Source organism: Parasteatoda tepidariorum, chromosome 6 (genome assembly GCF_043381705.1).
Source record: "Parasteatoda tepidariorum isolate YZ-2023 chromosome 6, CAS_Ptep_4.0, whole genome shotgun sequence".
Classification (NCBI taxonomy): Eukaryota; Metazoa; Arthropoda; class Arachnida; order Araneae; family Theridiidae; genus Parasteatoda; species Parasteatoda tepidariorum.
This window is the reverse complement of record NC_092209.1, coordinates 33299159-33320349: the sequence shown is the minus strand read 5'-3', so window position 1 is coordinate 33320349 and position 21191 is coordinate 33299159. Positions and strand designations below refer to the sequence as shown.

The 21191-nt window shown below is 28.9% G+C and overlaps 2 protein-coding genes across 2 annotated transcripts in view; both read right to left on the bottom strand.

Annotated features, from left to right (window-relative positions):
- LOC107456449 (acyl-CoA Delta-9 desaturase) overlaps window positions 1–21191 on the bottom strand; it is a 44718-nt gene that overhangs the window by 4549 nt on the left and 18978 nt on the right. Inside the window, exons 2-4 of the mRNA XM_016074313.3 lie at window positions 7122–7325; window positions 3824–3954; window positions 956–1161 (exon numbers count right to left, since the gene is read on the bottom strand). Of these exons, the coding sequence (XP_015929799.1) occupies window positions 956–1161; window positions 3824–3954; window positions 7122–7308 (524 nt within the window). The 5' untranslated portion in view covers window positions 7309–7325. The remainder of the gene's footprint in view (window positions 1–955; window positions 1162–3823; window positions 3955–7121; window positions 7326–21191) is intronic.
- On the bottom strand, window positions 15845–17663 carry LOC107456448 (acid phosphatase type 7). The gene has a single exon (XM_043047028.2). It carries the CDS (start codon window positions 17605–17607, stop codon window positions 16285–16287), a length of 1323 nt encoding a protein of 440 aa, XP_042902962.1. The 5' UTR covers window positions 17608–17663; the 3' UTR covers window positions 15845–16284.

Sequence of the window (21191 nt, the reverse complement as noted above, 5' to 3'; positions counted from 1 at the left end):
CTAAAAATGTAAGTATCATATTATAAAAATTAGACCCCTTTCTTAGTTTTATGTCAAAACTATAATAATAATAAATGTGTAAAATCCCTTTAAAAATATATTTCTTTGTTTTTAATCCATACATTTTATAACAAAAAGTTAGATAAAATTTTCCAATTTATAAAATAAAACTGATATTTAATGCTTAAAAATATATTTTTTTTCATTCACACAACAGTTATTTTTGTTAGAATTGATTTATTGTTAATCATTTCTGAAAACAAATAAATATATTAAGCATTTTTACACAATTTAAGAACATTTAATCTAGACAAAAAAAATAATAATAATAATTTGTAGAAAGTAAAAAATTAGTAGAAGAGTAACGAAAAAGTGTCGAGAAACAGAAGGGAAAAAGAGAAGCATCGTCAGAAGTGATCAGCAAATCTGGGCCTAACTGTATGAGTCATCGTTTTGCGTCCTTCGGCTTTCTTCCATCTAGGAGGTATTGGTTCACCCATCCATGGCAACAGTTTTTCCTGCGGGGGATGGTGTTTACCAATAGGATAATGCACCATGTCACAAGGGCCGAATCGTCATGGATTGGTTCGAGGAACATTCCAGTGACTTTCTAGTTCTTGCCCCCCTCCCCCAAATTCACCTGACCTTAATCCAATCGAGCATTTGTGGTCCTACTTGGAAAACCAAATTCGGGCTGCCACGCTACCCCCTCGCAATGTGAGAGAATTGCAGGACCAGCTGATGAGAGCTTGGTACCAGATACCTCAGACTACCTATCAGCATCTTGTGGAATAAATGCCACGGCGGGTGCTAACAGTTTTGAGGGCTAAAGGTAGTCCTACATGTCATTAGCAGGGTGGTCATAATGTAATGGCTCTTCGGTGTATAAGCCTTTAGATTATAATATAAAATTATTTCGAAATGTGTTTTGCAAATCTGCTAAGTTTTTATTTACCTGTGCTGAAATCTAACTACTGGATCAGCCCATATATCGCTGATGTCGACTGTTTTTCCCTTTTCAATAACATCCTTTTGTTTTTTTGCCATCAACCATCCCATATGGGCAAAGAAAAATCCTCGATTCACGTTGTGTGGGTCAGCATTAGTCTCTGCAAATTTATGATGAACTCTGTGGTCTCTTGACCATTCGTAAATGTCGTTCTGAAATAAGAGAAAACATAATTTTTAATAAACACAGTTATAAATGGCAATTAATTGCTCTTACTCATACGGTATTTTCCTTTTTATAGTAATTCATTAAAATCATACTAATTTGTTATGCCTGTAATCTAATCAGAAAGAATAGGAGTTACAGATATCATAATCCAAATAGAATCTCGGTGCTGCCATCTAGTGTGGCAGAAACTAGACGTCCAAATTAACATTTCCAACGGTATCTCACCCATTGTGGTGGTCCTGAAAGAGTGGATACCACCTCTGGAGAACGCACTAGGTCTGCTCATCGACAAGACCGATTTTGCAGCTCATTGGAAATAAAAAAAAGATATATTCAATTTATCTTGCAGAAATGGACATCTTGACAGTTGAAATATTTTTTCCATTATTCATATTATTAGTTGTTAAATTGAGTAATGCTAGACTTGAAGTCAGTAAAAAAAAAGATATCAAAATACCTAATGATCTTATTCCTTTGATAGGTTAGTTATCTTGGTACACTTGGAAAATTATAACAACTCACAGATTTAAAAAGAAGTTATTAGTTCTGTGTACCCGTAGTCAGTAAAGTGCCAGTAATCAGTTCTGTTTTAAATTAAAATATTTTATAAACTGCATGTAGTTGAGAAAAAGTAATGTTGATGAATGAATTGAATACTACCAGTAATAACCTTGTTTTTGAAAACAGTACAGTTTTCTCTGTGTAATTCGTCTCATTTTTTTTTTTAAATTTTAAAGTAACTTGTGTACTAATAAACAAAATTAACTAACGTCAATAATAAGGTCTCTTTGCTCGTAACATCAGATCTAAGACCAGGGTATATGCGTAGAGTTAGTTTAGATAAAGGAACATTAACAACTACAAAATGAACTCTAAATCACCTTTGAAACCAAGTGCATGCGAAGATTAACGCGGTATTAATCAACGTTATGTTCGCAATGTGAGTGTTTTACATTATGTTACAATTAAAGAGTCTGGGATAGCCTGGTCGGTAGGGTGCTGGGCCCTGTCCCAGAGTTTGTGGGTTCGAACCCCGCCGGCCGAGTGTAGTTGGTGACTGATGCACGTTAAAATTCTGTCGAGTCGCAAAGTCCTCCATGTTCCCATAACAAATCAAAACCTCTGAGGGTACTGGATTGGAGATCGATCGTTCTCTGATTCAGGTCAAAATTACGATCTATGGATTAATGAATGGATGTATGAATGGGTCCGCCTTATAAACAGGTGTGACGTATGATGTGGCAGAAGTCGAATTCTTGACCATAGATGGCGCCACTGGAAAACAAGAATCGCACACTCTGCCTTAATTTGCTTGGTTTCACCAAGCAGGCTTGTCCGTGTGGCAAGTGGCATTAGAACCAACCAACCAACAGAATTGAAACACTGCTAGATTTTGTTTTCCTACAAATACGTATTATCTTAAGTTTTAAAAAAAATGAAACCATTAAATTGCACTGTACAACCTTAAAACTGTATCACGATCCCAATTCCCTTACTGTTCCCTTTAGATCTAAATAACTGTGGAAATGTGAAAAATCATTGTTTGGAAGTGAGCCGTGTTAGGATTTTAACGCAAAAAACAAAACAAAAAACACTGGTTTTCTTCTGCTGTATGAAAATGCTAAACACAATATTTTTTCCACTCATTTTCATCAAAATTGATACAAAATAATGAAAAAACTATCCAAAATAAGTTTAATAAAAATTCTGCTTCAAAGGGTAAAGCAATTACAAAAACGAATTCAAAAAAAATCTTAAAGCAAACAAATCTCATTTATCTGTACTACTGTAATTACAAATTTATCTGTATGAAGTTGCTCTTTGCAACATTTTCTTGCTTAACATTTTTGAGAAAAAATGCATAGAAGTTTCAAAAGTTTTCTAATACTGTTTCTTTTAACTTTATTTTTTTGTCATTTTTTACCTTTTTTTTTGGACGTTATAGTGCTGTCAAATAACATTCTACCATCAAGAAGTTTTTTAAAAACAAATAAACAACGAAAAAATTGAAACATACATTTTAATCAAAAATTCAAGATGGTGAGGGAAAAAGCCGTGTTAGTCTTAAAGAGAAGAGAAACACCACAATTAAAATTTCAAAAGCAACGACTTTTTAACTTATATCGAATTTGGCATTAAAATGCATAGATTATTTTATATCATTGAAAAATAATGTTAAAAAGTTTGAAAACTTCGAAGGATGTGGAAATAAATTTTTCTTTCCCTTGTATTATATATATATANATATATATATACTACACTTGCAAACACGATAGCTTTTTTATTTTTACACCAATTCAGCTGAACATTTAAAAATGTCTATTACTAATACAGTTTTCGTTAAAAGTGGGTTTATAAGATAATACTTTTAGTTTTCAATTATTTCAATGATAAAATAGGAATTTTGAGAATTAATGTCCAAGCTTATTCTTTAGTTAATCAAAAACCATGAAGGAACAGGATTTTACACAAAAAACATACATTGGTACAATAATATAAAAATTATTTTCATTCAATTAATTATTTTTATTCAATATTTTATTATTTATTTTTATTCAATATCGTTTGGAATTAGTTGTGTTGATTGGTGCTTTTTCTTAGCTTCTATTTACAATTGGAATGTATTAGAATAAATAATGTACTGACCTGTAAAGCCAAGCAGTTGCAAAAGGCTAAAAATATTCTCAAGGGAAGTTTTGCCTTGTATGACCTATGAGTCCATAACCTATGGGCCCCTGCTGTTATCCCAAGACCATTGGCGAAACTTAAAAAGACACCTATTGACAAATGTAAATACTTATCAGGAAATATAACATGGTGATTGAAGCAGTTTGATCATTCACGTTTGAAACAAAAATCTTAATTATTTACTGAATAAAAAAATCTATCTAAAGATGAATTATCGAAGAGATAGTGAAATACTGTGTGTTCTGTAATATCCACCCTTAATGTACAGGGTTAGCCTTATTGATTCGTAAAGTTTCAAAGGACTGTTTATTTACAAGTGTATGATGTATACAAGTGAGTGGTACATGGTAGGAAGTAGACGCACATTAAGTTTCTGGTATATGCTTCAAATGGCTAATGCACGCACCCTGGGTCACTCAGAAAACATCCCAATGGTATATCTGTCTCGCCCATACGTTCAGTAGCCTGTTTCGGCGAATTTTAATCACAGCAGCGGTGATGGGTAGCTGATTGCTGTTAACCAGATTGTTAGTGCTGCCTTAACTGATAAATTTTCGTTTAAGTTTCCCATTTATTTTTAAAAAGTAAACCAACAAATGGATAAAAACGACTGAGACTCTTTTTTTTAAAAAAAACATCAACTCTCCTTGAATAAAAAAGAGCTGAGTTAGAGAACACCGCAAAGGACAAAAACCAAAGATTTTTTTCCCTGTTACTTGATAACAAGCTTAACATTTACAAACATCGCATTTTATTCCAATTTTTTGTATCATTGTATAAGACTCAACTTGAATATAAACAACATAAAGTCTTTGCTTTTAGAGACCTGATATTTGCAAATTTCGCTTCATTAAATTTGTTAGATTAAGCTGTAGTTTTACATTAATAATTTTTATCTGACTGCGTTGCGGGCATAGTGAGGTTTGGATTTATCTAGACAGTGCTGCAGATTCACTCCGTTAATTCTTCCGCGGATGCATAGCCCTCACAAGTTGGCATTAGGGGTACATAAACTTTTGTCTCTCACAAGTTGGCAGTAGTAGTGTACAAGCTTGATCCTTCACAAGTTGGCATTAAAGGCACATAATTCAGTCTCCACAGGTTATATTGGGTTATATACAAACTTTATTTTCTACAAGCTGGCATTTAGGATGCATAAACTTTGTCCTTCACAAGTTTATCTATCTTTAATGCCAATTCTGCTGCCTTGACTAACATTGATAAAAACTTGATTACAATTGAAATGACCATTGAACACTTATAGTATATGTACTAGAAACTTGATGAGTGTATGTATCTTTCCACCAATCATTGTTAATCGTATATTTGTAAATACATATCCTTTTGAAACTGGACAAATTATTAAGGCTAACCCTATTGCTGAATACGTTTTTAGACGTGAAAAACAGTGCATAAAGAGGACCACGAGTAATTATCATTTAAATGTAAGAAGAAAAAAACTCTATCAAACTCTGACGAATTATTGTTGAGATCAAATGAGACATTAGAATGGAAGGGTATGGAGCAACATAATGATAAGCCATATTTGCTAACTGCACGGGAGAGCAATTTTGGCGCAAGAAACCCATCATTTCCATGTAGACGATAAGATGTTTATGTGCTTTGTAGTGTTTGGTGAAAGCAAAGTACGTATCTGAAATAATACAAAGAAACAGTTTTGTGCAAAAAAATTTCCGTTAGAAAAGTCTGCCTTAGCATTTCGCATTTCTTAAGAAACCGTCCTTCAAAACTTCACCCACAAATAAATTGCCTTAGATTATTTAAAATTATTATTATAAATGAAAAGAAATGGGCATTTCGAGTCACTAATTATATGTTTGTTTAAGTTCTAAATAAGGTCTACAAATTAATCATTTATAACTACTTAATGTTATTCTGAAATTATTTTCAATGTGGAGAATGTACACAATGTGTACACAAAATAAGCTAATCTGTGCTTACACGGGATGTTTAAGTACAGCGGTTCCTAACTTGGAAAAAAGGTGAGGGAAATTATAAATATTGAGGATTGCATAGCAATCCACTGTAAATAATATTGTACGACGCACTTCCCTATTATAAATTTTATGTTATATAATTATATAAATTATCTTAATTCAATGTTTACCTTCGTAATAATTATTTTTGGAAATTACATGCAAATAGGCTTATAAATAGGCTTATAATAGCTCTTTTATCATCATTTAATGATTTGGGGACCAATTTGGCGAGTTTGTCTACCTCCTTTGCAGGTTTGCAACCGCTGTACTGTAACATCCTGTATAGATAATAAAGAGACGTAGACTGACAAAGACGAATGATTATAAACAGTTGTAGACAATATATTTAAATTTCATGAAATACATTGTATGGAATATCCTCTTGAAAAGGAATCGTTATTTATTGACAATATTGAATATGTAATATTTTATTTTATTTGAAAACTCCCAGCCGCTAATTTACAATCCAGCAGCCTTTGACGACTATCTCTCTCTGTTTTTTTTTTTTTTTTTTTTTTTTTTTTTTTTTTTGATGACTTTCTTCTTGATTGTAATTTGTCGCAATTATATTGCAAGCTTTTATTTATTTTAAAATTTATTATTTAAGCTAGGAAAAGTCAAGAATCAAATTTTTTTCTTTATCTGAGAAAATGCCAAACAGAAGAGCGAGTCGTTAAAGGCTGCTGGATTGGAAAATCACTTCTCGGCCCTTATAAAGGCTTGACATCCAGGAGGCAATAACATATAGTTTGTCTAAAGTAGGAACTCCCCAAGCCATTTGTCTGAATCTTTGGCGGTGACTACGGTAACGAGGTATAACTATATAAAGTAGGGTTGTGGGATCATTGTTTAGGGCAAGTTTTGACCAGGGTGGGCGAGAGAAAGGGAATCTTTTTCTTTGGTCTACTTTGTTAGCCTTAGCTAGAGTGAAGAGAAGCTACCCTCCCTGAAATGCGATATTCTTGTTTCCATAGCAGTAGACGCCCTCAGACTTTGTGGCGAGGGTAGTTCTTACCGTAGACAAACTATACATCTTTGGAGGGAGAATATGGTATGTTTGAATTGAATAACTTAATTAAAAATGCCAACAAAATGTTTGTTCTCTAATCAGGACTGTCCACGTTTTGTCCAAGATAATTTGGTGCCATCCTTGTTTTTAAAATACATTATAATAATGTGTCAAGTTTTTTGAAATCAAATTATAAATGAGGAAAGTTTGATGTTAAAAAAATAAATAAATTTATTTGTATAATTACCGTAAAACCATGATGTTAAAGTTGCGTGAGCGATTACAAGATAAAGGCCATAGATTGCTGCTGCATGTAGCCCTATGAATAAAAAGACATTCCTCCAAACAATTTGAACTGGCTCTAAAGGTTTTGTTTCTGGTTCATGTTCATGATGCTCTTCTTGCACCGATGTAGAGACTACATTCGGTGCCATTGGTAAATAGAGACTACCTAAAATAAAATTAATATCACTGTCACTACGCTTCTGAAATTTAACATTTTATACATTTAACATACATATGCTGTCCGAAAAATATGGTCAGCTACTTAGAGCCTAAAAATTCATTCGACCCTTTAGCAGGCGCTCCGGCATTAGGAGGTGGAACTGGGTTTGAATTAGATGTCATAAGATAAATTTTCTCAAAATATCAAAATTGACAATATATCGCTTCAAAATATCAAACTCACGATACATCGATTTTAAATTATTTGAACCTCATTTTCATTTTGCGATTACAATGCCATCTGTAAGACAAAATGCATAACAATCTAAGCTATTTCGGGGTATTTTTTTTCTGAAAAATCGAAATCTGTAATACAGAAAAGGGTTTTCATTTACGATTTTTTTTTTTTAAGTTACCCCATTCACACCCAAGGGGTGAGATGCAGATTAATTTTGGTATCCTTTTTTTGATATTGTATTTATTAAATCTACATGTTTTTTTATCTTATTTTATGGAAGTCCAATTCTATTTAAAATATTTGGATATTTATTCTTTTATAAATTTTTAAAAATGTGATAGGAATAGGCTTTTGTTTGCGTTTTACAAGTTTAATTAATATTTTATTTATAAAAACTACGTTTTTTTATTTAAAAAAAAAGTCCAATTCCATTTCAAATGTTTAGACCTTTATTCTTTTAAATATTTTAAAAATGTGATATGAATAGACATTTGTTTGCGTTTCTCAAATTCAAATTCGAATTGAAATTTTGCCTGTTGATATTATGCTTTTGTTAAAGAGCATTTGCTTAATAAACAGTATAGTTCTGTATGAATTCTTCAATCAAGATTTTCCTAAATTTCTTACTTATTTTACTTTTAAGAAATATATCACTTGTAAATCATGAAAAAATCTATTTCACTTGAATTGTTTAAGCGTATTCACGCTAATTAACGCTATCTTTTAGAGAATTTAGATGGAAACATTTTATCTGAAACATCTTGATAGACAATCATTAAACAAATACCGATAAATATTACATTTTTAAAAAATGAATGCATAAACATTTGAAATAAATGTAGATTTTCAATAAATATAATATTAAAATGTATTTACTTTTGAAAAAAAAATTCTATTGCAAATTTTTTTCTCTGATAAGAACGTTTTATTTACATTACAGTTTTGCAACAAAATCGCTTGTAATTTTGCATTACTTTATGTGGTTGATGTAATATAATAACTGAAATTTAATTTCTGTGCCATACACCACAGCCTTTCTTACAAAAACAGATAACAATTGCTTCCAAAACTGTAAAAAACTATCAAAAGCGTGTCGATATATACGTATTTATTCGAACTGGTTATTAAAAATGCGTTCTAAATAATTTTTCTTAGCATGGTGTTTAAACTAACAATTGTTTCATGCATCGGAAGTAGCTCAAAAATAAAATATTGTTCCATCTAATGCACTTTGTTTTTTTATTTTATATTCTCATGTTTTACATCTGTTGCACATTTAGAGGAGGCTACATACTATTGAGTCTTTTAAAATAGAATTCAGTTACTGCGTTAAATTAGTTTTTCTTTTTATGCCTTTTAGGATGAGTAATGTGGAAGTATAAGAACAAATTTACGAACCTAAACAATGAAAAACATTTCATTCCACGCTTCATTGATAAAATTGAAGAAACATTTTACGAACAATAGGAAAATACTTCCGTTTAGGATGTTAGACGTGTTTTTGATGTTAAAAATTAGAGCAAAGAACAAAACTGCGCTATAAATTGTCATTGTTCATCAAATGATCTAAGGTATAAAAAAATTTCTGTTGCAGTTTTTTTTTTTTTTTTTTTTTTTTTTTTTTTTTTTTTTTTNTTTTTTTTTTTTTTTTTTTTTTGAAGAAAAGTTTTGATTTGGAAATGTATAATTTGAATGCAATAAATGTAAAATAATTTCATTGTTTAATACGAAAATATTAATGACAGAACTAGAGTAATTAGTTTATTTCTTTTTTAATGACTCTTAACTTGATCGAACTTTTAAAGTTACGTTTCTGAATATCCGTAAAAGAATTTAACCCTGTTACAGATGAATTTCCGTGAGACACACCTAGAGCTCCCCCTGGTGAGCCAAAATAGGCAGTTTGACTCGAGCTGTGAGACAGTAAACATATCATGGGGGGGGGGAGAAACCCTGCTCTAAACTTTTCTTAATGTTTTGTGTTAAATGTAATCGTATTAGATGAAGACAGTTAAACGCTCTTTCTCTAAATTAACTGTTCAAATACCATATTTTCTATGATTATATGACTGTTTTTTGATGAAAATGGTAATATAATAATTAAACTATTGTTATTTAAATATTTTTTTCGGAAATTTCCAACGGAGTATTTTTATTGACAATTATATACCATCTTTTCAAGTTTTATTAATTTATTCTCGCCAAATGATGCTAAATTCAATGTTAAGCTTTTAAAACATTTATCCAACGTGTAAAATTGAAAATTAGAAAACAATTTTAAAAACAAATTTATAGAATTGTTTGCTTTTAGATGAGTACGAAATTTTCTTACAAGATATACATGAATATTTTCTATAGCGCCTGAATAAAAATGTAGAAGTTACGGGGTATTACGGTTCCATAACATATTCAGGAAAAATAGATTTTACGGTAAAAAGTCTCGGCACCCTGAGTGTTGGCGCTTTTTACCAAAATTTGATCCGGAATCTTTTTTTACAGTACTGAGTCTGTTTTGAAATATATCATTTTACGAAAAAGCAAGTGTTTAATAAGCGATTCCAAAAGCACATAATATACATAATCGCAAACACAAAAAAATTATTTACTTTAATAAACTAAGACAAAACAAAAATTTTAACTTTATATCAGATTTAATTAATTTAAAAGTACGCAGTATGTTGCTTGTTACATCGAATTAATTTCAAATTATTCTGATTGGAATTTTAATCTAGGAAATTTTTCTGAATTAACAATACAAGGAAACGACAGCCTAAATAGTAGGAAAGAAATTAATGTTTGTAGGAAATTTAAAATATTAGTTAAATAGCATTAAATACTAAATAGCATTTTATCTGGCATTTCTGTGAAAAGAATCATTTTTATAATATTTTAACTTCTTTAAACGCAAATACTAATTAATTAAAGAAAAACTTAAAAATTCGTAATATTTGAATTTAAGTAGTACAAATTTATTATTTTTAATTTAAATTATTGAACATGTTATCAAAGCATAACATTCTAATCATGCTCATTCAACATTTAAAATTATTCACTTGCCGCTTGAATAATTTATTTCGTGAAAAATTCTTTCGTTTATTTACGTTTTTTTTTTCTGTTTAAGAGTTCGAAAGCAGTAAAAACCAGTATGCATAGTTGATACTATATACAGAATGATTAATAGAATGATTACTATCAACTAGTGTCATACGATACGCATGCTTTTTCTATTATGGGTTAATCGTGCCTATGCAAAATTCGAGAGAAACACACCTAGAAGACGTTTTGAAAATATAGGCCTATTAGTCATATATCTACCTTGTAGTTTCAGGAAAGTTCTTTCGTCATTTTTTTTGTATCCCCTCGGGCGAAATTAACCCGGACGTGTCCTAATTTTTCTACGTCACAGTTTCGTCATTTAAACATTACTACAAGTTCAAGGTCTTTTCATTTCATTTTGTGGAATTTAGGAGTAATTGACCTTTGAATGAAACTATGAAATGCTTTGAGGTTTATAATTTTGATGGTTCTTTTTTGTTCAAAAGATTTTATAATTAAAAATGCGTTTGACATGTAATGATAATAAACAACTAGACTAATATCATCAATTTGACTATTTCAAATATGATTTATTTCGTAGTAAAATATTCAAATATACTCGTAGACTATATTTATATTATATATTGTATTAATGCACACATTTATTTAAATCCAAGAATTTGTAGAATGCATTAATAAAATCAAAGGAAATACTTTGTTTATTTTCTTTTAAAATATTTCTGTAAAATTTTATGAATATATGAATTAGTTTAACGAATACATTGAAGTCTAAGAAATACTCCTCTTCAGACAAAGAATTTTTAATAAATTAATTTTGTAAAAACAAGTTTATCAACTATGAATGGTAGAACTATTTTAAATGAATAAACAATTATGCATTTTGTTTAAATCCGCATTTAATTTTTCATCATAGATTTTTAGCTAGCATACAATTTTAAATCATTTAAATTTCTTACATTAATCGAAAGTTTTTAATGGTTAGCTTTAAAAGATGAGAAGAGGTTAGTTTCTTTAAGATGCTTAATTTTTCTAAAATAACTTTCTTTTTTCTAATTTAATTTCCAACGATTAATGATTTATTTAAAAATAAATCATTAATCGCGTCGTATTTAGTGCACTCTGACTGCAACAAGAGGTTATAGATCTCTTTCAGTGATTGTACAAAAGAACTCACTAAATATAAAAAAAGAGCTCACTAAATAAGAGCCTCTAATGCATTTTAATTTACTTATTTGTTTTGCTAGTATTTTTTCTTTTGATTTTTTTTTTTTTTTTTTTTTTTTTTTTTTTTTTTTTTTTTGTGTTTCCTTATTTGACCGTTTCCTCATTTAGTACAAAGGTTTGCCCGGTCACTGGGAGAGGTTTTGAGGTTTTCTACAACATGAAGTCTATGGAAAAAGTTTCGTTCCTCCCAAAAGTAGTAAATAGAGAAGGTAATTACATAGAGGTGGTCTTTCCTGAAATCTTCACTGTAATTTAAACTAAAGGGCACCGATACACGAAATTGGTGAAAATAATGTGAGTGTTGCATCAAAATACGCTACGTAAAAATACAAAATATATTGTGGAAGTTTGAATTAGTTCCATGTATCCATGCTATGCTATTTGAGTTGAAGTTCGGCTATATATTTTAGATTAGTGAAAACAGCGCAAGTTTTGTATCGAATTTCTCAACATATAAAGTATTAAATGTACATTACAAAGAGTTCTAATTTTAACTCGATCTAACATTAGCTAATCTTAAATTTAAATTATAGAATATTGTTACATAATATTACAAAATATATCACTAAATAAACAAAAGAGTTCAATAAATAAAAAAAGAGCTCACTAAATAAAAAAAGAGCTCACTAAATAAGAGCCTCTAATACATTTGTTTTGTTTGCAGATGAGTATTCCTTAGACTTCAATGTATTCGTTAAACTAATTCATATATTCATTAAGAAATATTTAAAAGAAAATGAACATATTTATAAGTATTTTCTTTGATTTTACTAACTCATCCGACAAATTCTTGGATTTAAATAAATGTGTTCATTAATACAATATATACAATATATAGAATAAGTACTCCTATATATTGTCTATATATAGGAGTATATATATAGGAGGATATATTGTCTATATATAGGAGTATATATATAGGAGTATATATATAGGAGGATATATTGTGTATATATAGGAGTATATATATAGGAGGATATATTGTCCATATATAGGAGTATATATATAGGAGAAGAATAATTAATTTTAAATTAAATTGGGCTTCATTAAGCATCTAATTTATTGGGGGGGGGAGAGTTTGACTTAGTTCCATATACCCATCTTATACAGTTAGACTTGAAGTTCATTTGCATATTTTAATGTTGGTTGAAACTGCGCAAGATTTGTATTAAATTGCTCAACGTACAAAGTATCGAATGTAAAGTCCAAAGAATACGAATCATATTTCCATCCTGTACTTATCCTGTACAATTTTAATAAAAGTGAAGCTATATATTATGGTTTTTGAAAATAACGCGTTTTGTTGGTTGGTGTCGTGTCACGGACAGAAAATAATTTTAAATACGCGTTTTGTTTGGTGATTACATTGATGAAAATAATACGAGTCTTGTATAAAATCTGTAACACGAAATGTATGAACTATAGTTCCATTTATCTTTCCTACTATTTAATGTAAAGTATAATATAAGTTCATCAGAGGAAAAATTATTTTTTCCGAGAGAAATGTGGATATGAGGTTAAAGTGGTCATCTTGAAAAACTTTTTTATTTATTGGTCAAATTTCCTCTGTGAGATATCGTAAATTGGCAACATTGATATACACTTTCGTGTGCCATTGCATAAACACATTGTGTATACTTTAGTAGAAATTTCTTACAAATGGTTTTTAAGGTACAAAAGTAACTTTCAGATTTTCTTTTAACTCTTTTGTTAACATATTTTATTTTCAGAATTTCAACAAAAATTGATTATATGTTAAAGATTATATTATTTTTACATATTTTGATATTATTGTTTACTCTGCATTGATTCAATTAACCAACATTGGGAATAAACAAACACATGTTTATTGGTTACTTATGTCCGTTGGTCACAAATGTAACACGTATGATAATATTTATAATGATTTTGTAGAATAATACACCTTCACAAATAGTGGTTTCAATCTTTAGTAAAATATTTGGTACGCAACCTTTACACTAATCCACTTAGTAAAAATTTTACGAAACATAAAAAATATGTTTTTATCAAGTTTGTTATAAAATATAATTTAATACAGATGAATTAGAGAAGAAACTAAAGTTTTTAATTTATTTTTTTATTTTTTGTCATGCGTTAAACTAAAACAGAAAAATCAAAACCCAAATATTTTATAATTAATTTTACGTTTGTAATTCCCATTGTAAAGAACATTTTTTTTTTCTTTAAGGGAAACGTTTTGTGATGTGCGTTCAACATTTTGTGCTTACGGCCTCATGCTTGGTGAATTTCAAAATGTGGCGATAAACAGTGTTCATTTTCTTAGTATACATCTTATTCGAAAACAGCTCTTTTAAACATTCCAACCTATATTAGATTTATGAAAATAGGCAACAGGCTCAAAACTTTTATGATTTTAGAAAAAGTCGTACGAGAAATGAAGAAAACTTCGCATTTGAATAGAACGGAATGTTAATAATAGGGATTAAAAGAATAATTTTCCCATTCTTTCAGTTTATTCAAATTAAATTGAAAGAATGAGAAAATCCCTCTTACAAGAGAATACTAAGCATTTTCAAATTTCATAAGAAGGTCAATTCTAGTTGAAACGCCTCAAAGATGAAATTAGAATAGTTTTTATTTTATTCTTCTCTTGCTATATTTAGAATTATTAATGTTCTTCTTAAAAATGAAAAGCTTTTGAGTGTAGTTTTAATTGTCATTTCAACCATTTTTTTTACAAATAACGTAAGTTGCTGGAATAAAGTCTACATTATTTCTTCTTAAGTACGCTGCTTTAAAAGTGCTTGCAGAAAAAAATTTCGGTAAAATACCGCACTGTATGATAATGACATTTCTGGTAAAAAAAATAAATAAAAATAAATAAAACGTAATTCTGGTTTATAAAACCAAACTATTCGGTATTTTAACCATTCTTTTGGTAATTTTTCCGTTCATATCGTAACGGTTATTCGGAAATTCTATTTTACAAGTTCTTCTAACTTAGTAAAAATCTGAAAAGTAAATTTACCCAGATGAATACTTTCTACTGTATCATGATAAAATTGCCAAATTTTATCACATATTATCGAACCATATTTCGACCAAAACATCCTGGTCCAGGATCAAAACCATATTTTGACCCTGCTAATTATACCAAAATCATTACCAAAGCACTTCGGTAAAAAGTACAGCTCTTTTTGGTGTTCTCATAGAACCAGAAACTCGGTAAATTTTACCATATTCTAATAGTTTAAACCATGCATTTTTCTCTCAGTTGACAAGTCAAATAAACTTGGATGGCTAGCACACGTGTAATACAGTTGGTGAACTTAGTTGGTGTGATAAAATTCTGGTTGTTTAACCGTATTATGCGAAAGCTGTTATTAAACGGTTTTTCTAACAGTTAACAGTTTGATTACCATTTTATATATGATTATTTGATTGTTTTGCATGAATATGGTAAAATAACAATTAAATAAATTGTTAGTTAACCATTTTTTCCGAGAAATTTCTAACAGTGTACGAATAATTTGGTAAAAAAATAACATATTTAAGATCTACATTAATTGATTACAGATCGTTTATTTATCATATAAAAATAAATATTCTGCTGTTATTGATTTTACACAAAACCTGACTCACTGAAAATTCAAAATGTCTATTAACAACAAAACCTAAGTTCGTATTTCTCTTTTAATTATGTTATTTTTTACATTTCCATTATCCAGACATACATGAAGAATTTCTGCTATTTTCAGTAAAAAAATAATTCCGTAATCAGCACATATATTAAATTTTTTTCACTTTTCTACACTTTTGAGAATGTTGGAAAAGTTGAAAAGGCATAATTTGTTTTCGATCCTAAATCGCCTCTCTTCCCAAAAAGGTTGGCCAGCCTTGAAAAAGTTATGACTATTTCTAATCCATGTTAATAGGTTATGATTGGTTATGAACATTGACTAGGCTTTCATACTGACAACTATTTGTAGCCGTTGTCTCTACATCGCCGATTACTGACCTCATTGCTTTTTGCAGTATACAAGATTTTTTTAAGTAATCAAGAGTAAGAAAGGAAAATAATTATGAAAAATATTTTAACCGTACCACTATCTGGATAATTTAAATAAAAATATCATGTATTAAATATTTATTAAGATGTAATATTTAAACTAATGAAACATTTTACTTGAATTAATACTATTATATACATTATATGCGAATATTACTGTACTACTAGGAACAGAGCTGTTATTGTTTAGTATCAGGGTTCTAAGTCTAGTGGTGACATGAAACCTATCCAATCTTAGATCGATGGACATCAACTTATATCATAAGTAAAGGAAACTTGTTTCAAATATAACTGACCATTATTAATAATGTTAAATCTGGTGATACAAAAATCTGGATTCTAATAGCACATCAACAGTCTGGATGGCGAACAAACAATTGAAATGTTTCTGATTGTTTACAACCATGCTTCAGGTCCATGTTTATCCTTTATGAGTAGCATTGTATCAATTACTGTTCCATTGCGGTCAACGGAAACCTGCTCCGTATATAAGTGAGTTTTATTTATAATGTTCAATCTAGTGAAACCATAATCTGAAAACCTTGCAGCACTCCATTCGCCAGGATTGTGCACGAAAGTATTGAACATTTCTTTACAACCAGCAGATCCAGTTATAATATGAACAGGTGCTTTAGGATTAGTATAGGGAGCATCATAACTACCATTATATACTTTTAAATTATACACTGGCCACGATCTTTCATAATTATGTTGATGGCCCCATATTTCGAGATCTACTCCATATTTATAAAACAGATCTTCTAAAACTTTGCGAATTTTGCTATCTTTCTTTGTACAATGTGTTCGACTTTGTATAATGAAGCCTACTGAACTGCAGTACATGGGCCTGTGTCCCATAGTAATGATCCATGGATGCTTAATTTTGTTCTCTGGTAAGTTTGCCTTTTTTAGTTCATTTTCTAGCCAGTTATACTGGTTAGCAATTTGGGCTGAGCCATACTTCGTGTAGTAGTAAAATTCGGTCGAGAAAGCAATGATATGAGCAGGCCCGATATCAAAACTATAAAAATGATTGTTTATTTCGCCATCCTGATTCATCATGTTGAAACGATTCACGTAATTAGAAAAGTTATATGCTTTTTCATGATTGCCGACGCATACTTGATACGGAATGCGTGCAGCAATTGGTTCGATTTGCCGCATAAACTCATCTCCCACACGAGCGTTATTCGAGTCTAGATTGTAAGCTATATCCCCAACATGCAAAACTGCATCGTACAACCCTCTTTGCACTTCTTCTTGCACTTGAGGCAATGATCGAGCATTTTTACTGCCCAAATCTCCATAAACCACAAGTGTTGGACTCCAGTCTGTCCCGTTCTTTAAAGCTGTGAACTCATACATAGTGCTCCAACCATCTGTACTGCCACAGTAGTAAACATATTCAGAACCTGGCACTAAATCATCCAGTACCACTTTATGAATCCAAAGTACTCTTTTTTTGTAGCCACCGTCTACAAATTTGGAGACAGTACCAAATTTAACCTTATTCGTTACATTTGGAAGTGGTCCATACTCAACAGTAGAAATATTTGTAGGGTCAAAAGTCACCCATGTCACGATAATTTCATTTGGAGATTTCCCATAAGATAAATGTATTTGTTCAGGTTTAGCGTCCAAAGCTGCCACAAATAAAGTTGTAGTTAAAAATAAGCTCAAAACAAGAAGTGAAAAACATAAATTCATTTTGTAAGTCATATTTACGCATTGAAGTCAAATTTACTATTGAAGCAACGGTAAGCCGCTGCTCTTTTTTTTTTGTTGTGCTCTGCAAAGATAAAGAAAATCTAGATAGTTAAAATCCAGAGGTTAACTGGGGAATGAAGTATTGAGATAATAATAATAGAAATAAAAAAAAAAATAATAATAATATTTTTAAGCTGAGAAAAGTGGAATCTTCAAAAATTATCTATTTGATTAAGGAGATAAAATTCATTGTAGTTAGTTGATAAGACATACATTAGAACTCCTTCAACTATCAATTTACGCAGCTATCACCAATCAGCTAATATTTAGATTATAAAAAGGATCATTACAAAACCTGGAAAATCAAAGGGTAGTAGTGAACTGATAAAGTGGTGTTATTAGAGAAGTTTTCGATAAGAAAGAATAATTTTTTCCCTCACAAACACACATTTTTATTTTGTTTTCTCAAGCTGTTTATTTTCATTTTAAAACTGTTCATGATTTCATTTCATGAGCAGATTGAAACATAATAAAATTAAGATATTGTAAATGAAAGTAAACTGTAAAAATTGCTGCACAAAGTCTTTTCACTTTGGATCCATAAAATCTGCTTTATTTTTCCTTAAAATATCAGATCTTGATTTCTACAGTAATATTTATTTAATTACAGTGATTCAGTGATTTTACGGTAATTATAATTGTACAAATTACGGTAAATCAGATATTTTTGTTCTATAACATGTTGCAGGCAAAAATGGATTTCACTGTAAAAAGTACTGGCATCCTAAATGCTGGTACTTTTTACCGTGATTTGATAATGAATTTTCTAATTTTTTTATATTGTATAGTATAAATTTTTAAGCCTAGAAATGCGTCTTTAAATTCATATTGTTTCAAAAGTCTTTATAACATTTATAACACATTTTATTAAGCATCCGATTCCCTTTTGTATTATTCCTTGAAAATCTTTTTAGTCTGTTAGTTTATTTTTATATTATACGCTATTAATAGTTATGACTTTTTTTTTATTTATGAATAATTTGTTTTCTTTGGAACAGTATGATAAATAAGTCAAAAAATTTTAAATACAAAAATTTAGACTTTCAACAATTGTACAAAGCAATGACGTTTTAAAAGAATATTCTAAATTCTGTATTTATTAGTTATAATATTTTAAGATAATGGATATCGTGTTTATTGAATTTCACTTTAAGAGTCAACAAAATATTTAAAAATAAAACAGTTAACGCAAATAAATATTATAAAACTGAAAAATAGTTAAAATAAATAGTATTTTCGTAAAGAAATTTAGATGACCAATTAAAAAAAGAAGAAAACTTGAGTAATTTTTTAAAAAAAATTAAAATAATTTTTTCCAAGACATAATAATTTGAAAATATTCTTCTTTTCTAAATTTCATAATATTTATTCAGCTAAAAATTGTTTTCTGAAGAATTAGTTTAAAAAGCAAAACAGGAGCTTGCTACACTGAGAAAAAAAAATATGGTCAAAACTACCCGAATATGGTAAAATTTATTGTGTTTCTGGCGCTATGGAACACCAAAAAGCTCGGTCATTTTTACCGAAGTGCTTTGGTAATAATTTGGTAAAATTAAAAATTTGGTTTTATTACATATGTGATAACATTTGTTAATGGTGGTTTTATCATGATACCTTAAAGCATGTCATAAAAATAATTTATTCAGTTGAATTTGCTTTCAGTTTTGTATTTATTACTAAATGCGTGGTAATAAGAAATACAATTTTAAAAACAAGAATTACCAAATAAATGGTTTAAATGCAGCATACTTTGGTTTTATTAACTAGAAGTATGTTTCTTTTTCTCTTTTTTTCTTTTTTTTGCTACCAGAAATATCATTACGATTCTGTGCGATAATTTTACCATAATTGTTTTCTCCATGCAGAGACTTTTAGGAACGCACATGGTTTTGAGTTACATTTCGCTGTTTCTGTTTAATACTTTTATTTATTTATTTTCTGTTTTGTTCTTAAATTATCACTTGGGTATTTTTTCTGCACAGATTTGAACTATTTAATTCAATTAAAACTAAATTCGTCACATCATGTTTTTCTTAAAATTCTTTCATGTTCAAGAAATTTAAAAAAATCACAATATAATATGTAAAATAAGTGTCTAAATTGTATTCAGTTAAAATTTGTTTTTTGAAGAATTAGTTTAAAAAGTAGAGCAAGGGCTTACTATAGAGTCTTTTAGGATTTGACTTGGTTTTAAGTTGTACTTCGAAGTTTTTGCTTAATATTTTTATTAATTTATTTATTGCTTTGTTCTTAATTATCACTTAAGTGTTTTCTTGTAACACTTTTAACTATTCAAATGTATTAAAAATACATTTGTTTGCGAAATATTTTTATTAAAAATGTTTTATGTTCACGAAATAAAAAGAAATCATAATATAATATGCTAAATAAGTTTCTAAACTGCATTTAACAATTTTAGCAAAACAAGGACATACTATTATAGTGTCTTGGTTCTGAATGTCTCTGAATTACATTTTGGTTCTGAAGGAATGGTTCTTAATTACATTTTGGTTCTGAAGGAATGTTTCTGAATTACATTTTGGTTCTGAAGGAATAGTTCTGAATTACATTTTGGTTCTGAAGGAATGGTTCTGAATTATATTTTGGTATTTTTATCCAATATATTTATTTATTTTTTTGTGTCGTTCTTAAACAATCACCGAAGTATATTCATGTAACTATTGAAGTGCATTAGATTTAAATTTTACATTACACTTATATTAATAACATTTTATGAAGAAACTATTTAAGAATTAAAGAAAAAACTACGCAGTATTCGCTTCTAATATGCACTTAAAAAGTATTTTATTTTAAAATAAATTTCTTAGCAACTCTTTAAAAACTAAAAATATCGTTTATTATTATCTTTATTGGTATCATATTGCAATTTTTAATTCGGTTGCGTTATTTTTAAATTGTCATTTAAATGATTTCCGTTAAAGATTTGAATTATTCAAGTGTCACTAATAGTTCAAGGCTACGGAATTAAATTGGGTTAAGGAAAGTTTGCTCGATAAAATATCTAACTTTTAACTCTGGTGAAATGCTTAATTGGTGCATGAAGAAGTTTAAAATACTTTGATCGGCTTTTTGATTCTGAAATTACTTATGTTTAAAGTAAATCCCATTATAACTTAAGAGTTAAAAAAATACATTTTGATAAATAAAATCTATAGAACATGAATTGTATTTTTTCAAAAATGAAGTTTTAATTTTTATTAAAGTACCATGATTCAAGTTTTTAGTTATTATTAATAATAATATAATGAGAAAGTAAATAACTATAAAGTTATTATTCTGAAAAATTTTAAAAATCCACTTTGCGAATTTATTAGTATTCAAATTAAATTTTATCATTCTATTAATTATTCTATTAATTATTCAATTCTATTATCATATTATATTATATTATAATATATTATATTACATTACATTACATTACATTACATTACATTACATTACATTACATTACATTACATTACATTATATTATATTATATTATATTATATTATATTATATTATATTATATTATAATA

What these genes read in the sequence shown, in the direction of transcription:
- LOC107456448 (XM_043047028.2), bottom strand. Translation starts at nt 17,607, where the DNA reads ATGACTTACAAAATGAATTTATGTTTTTCACTTCTTGTTTTGAGCTTA.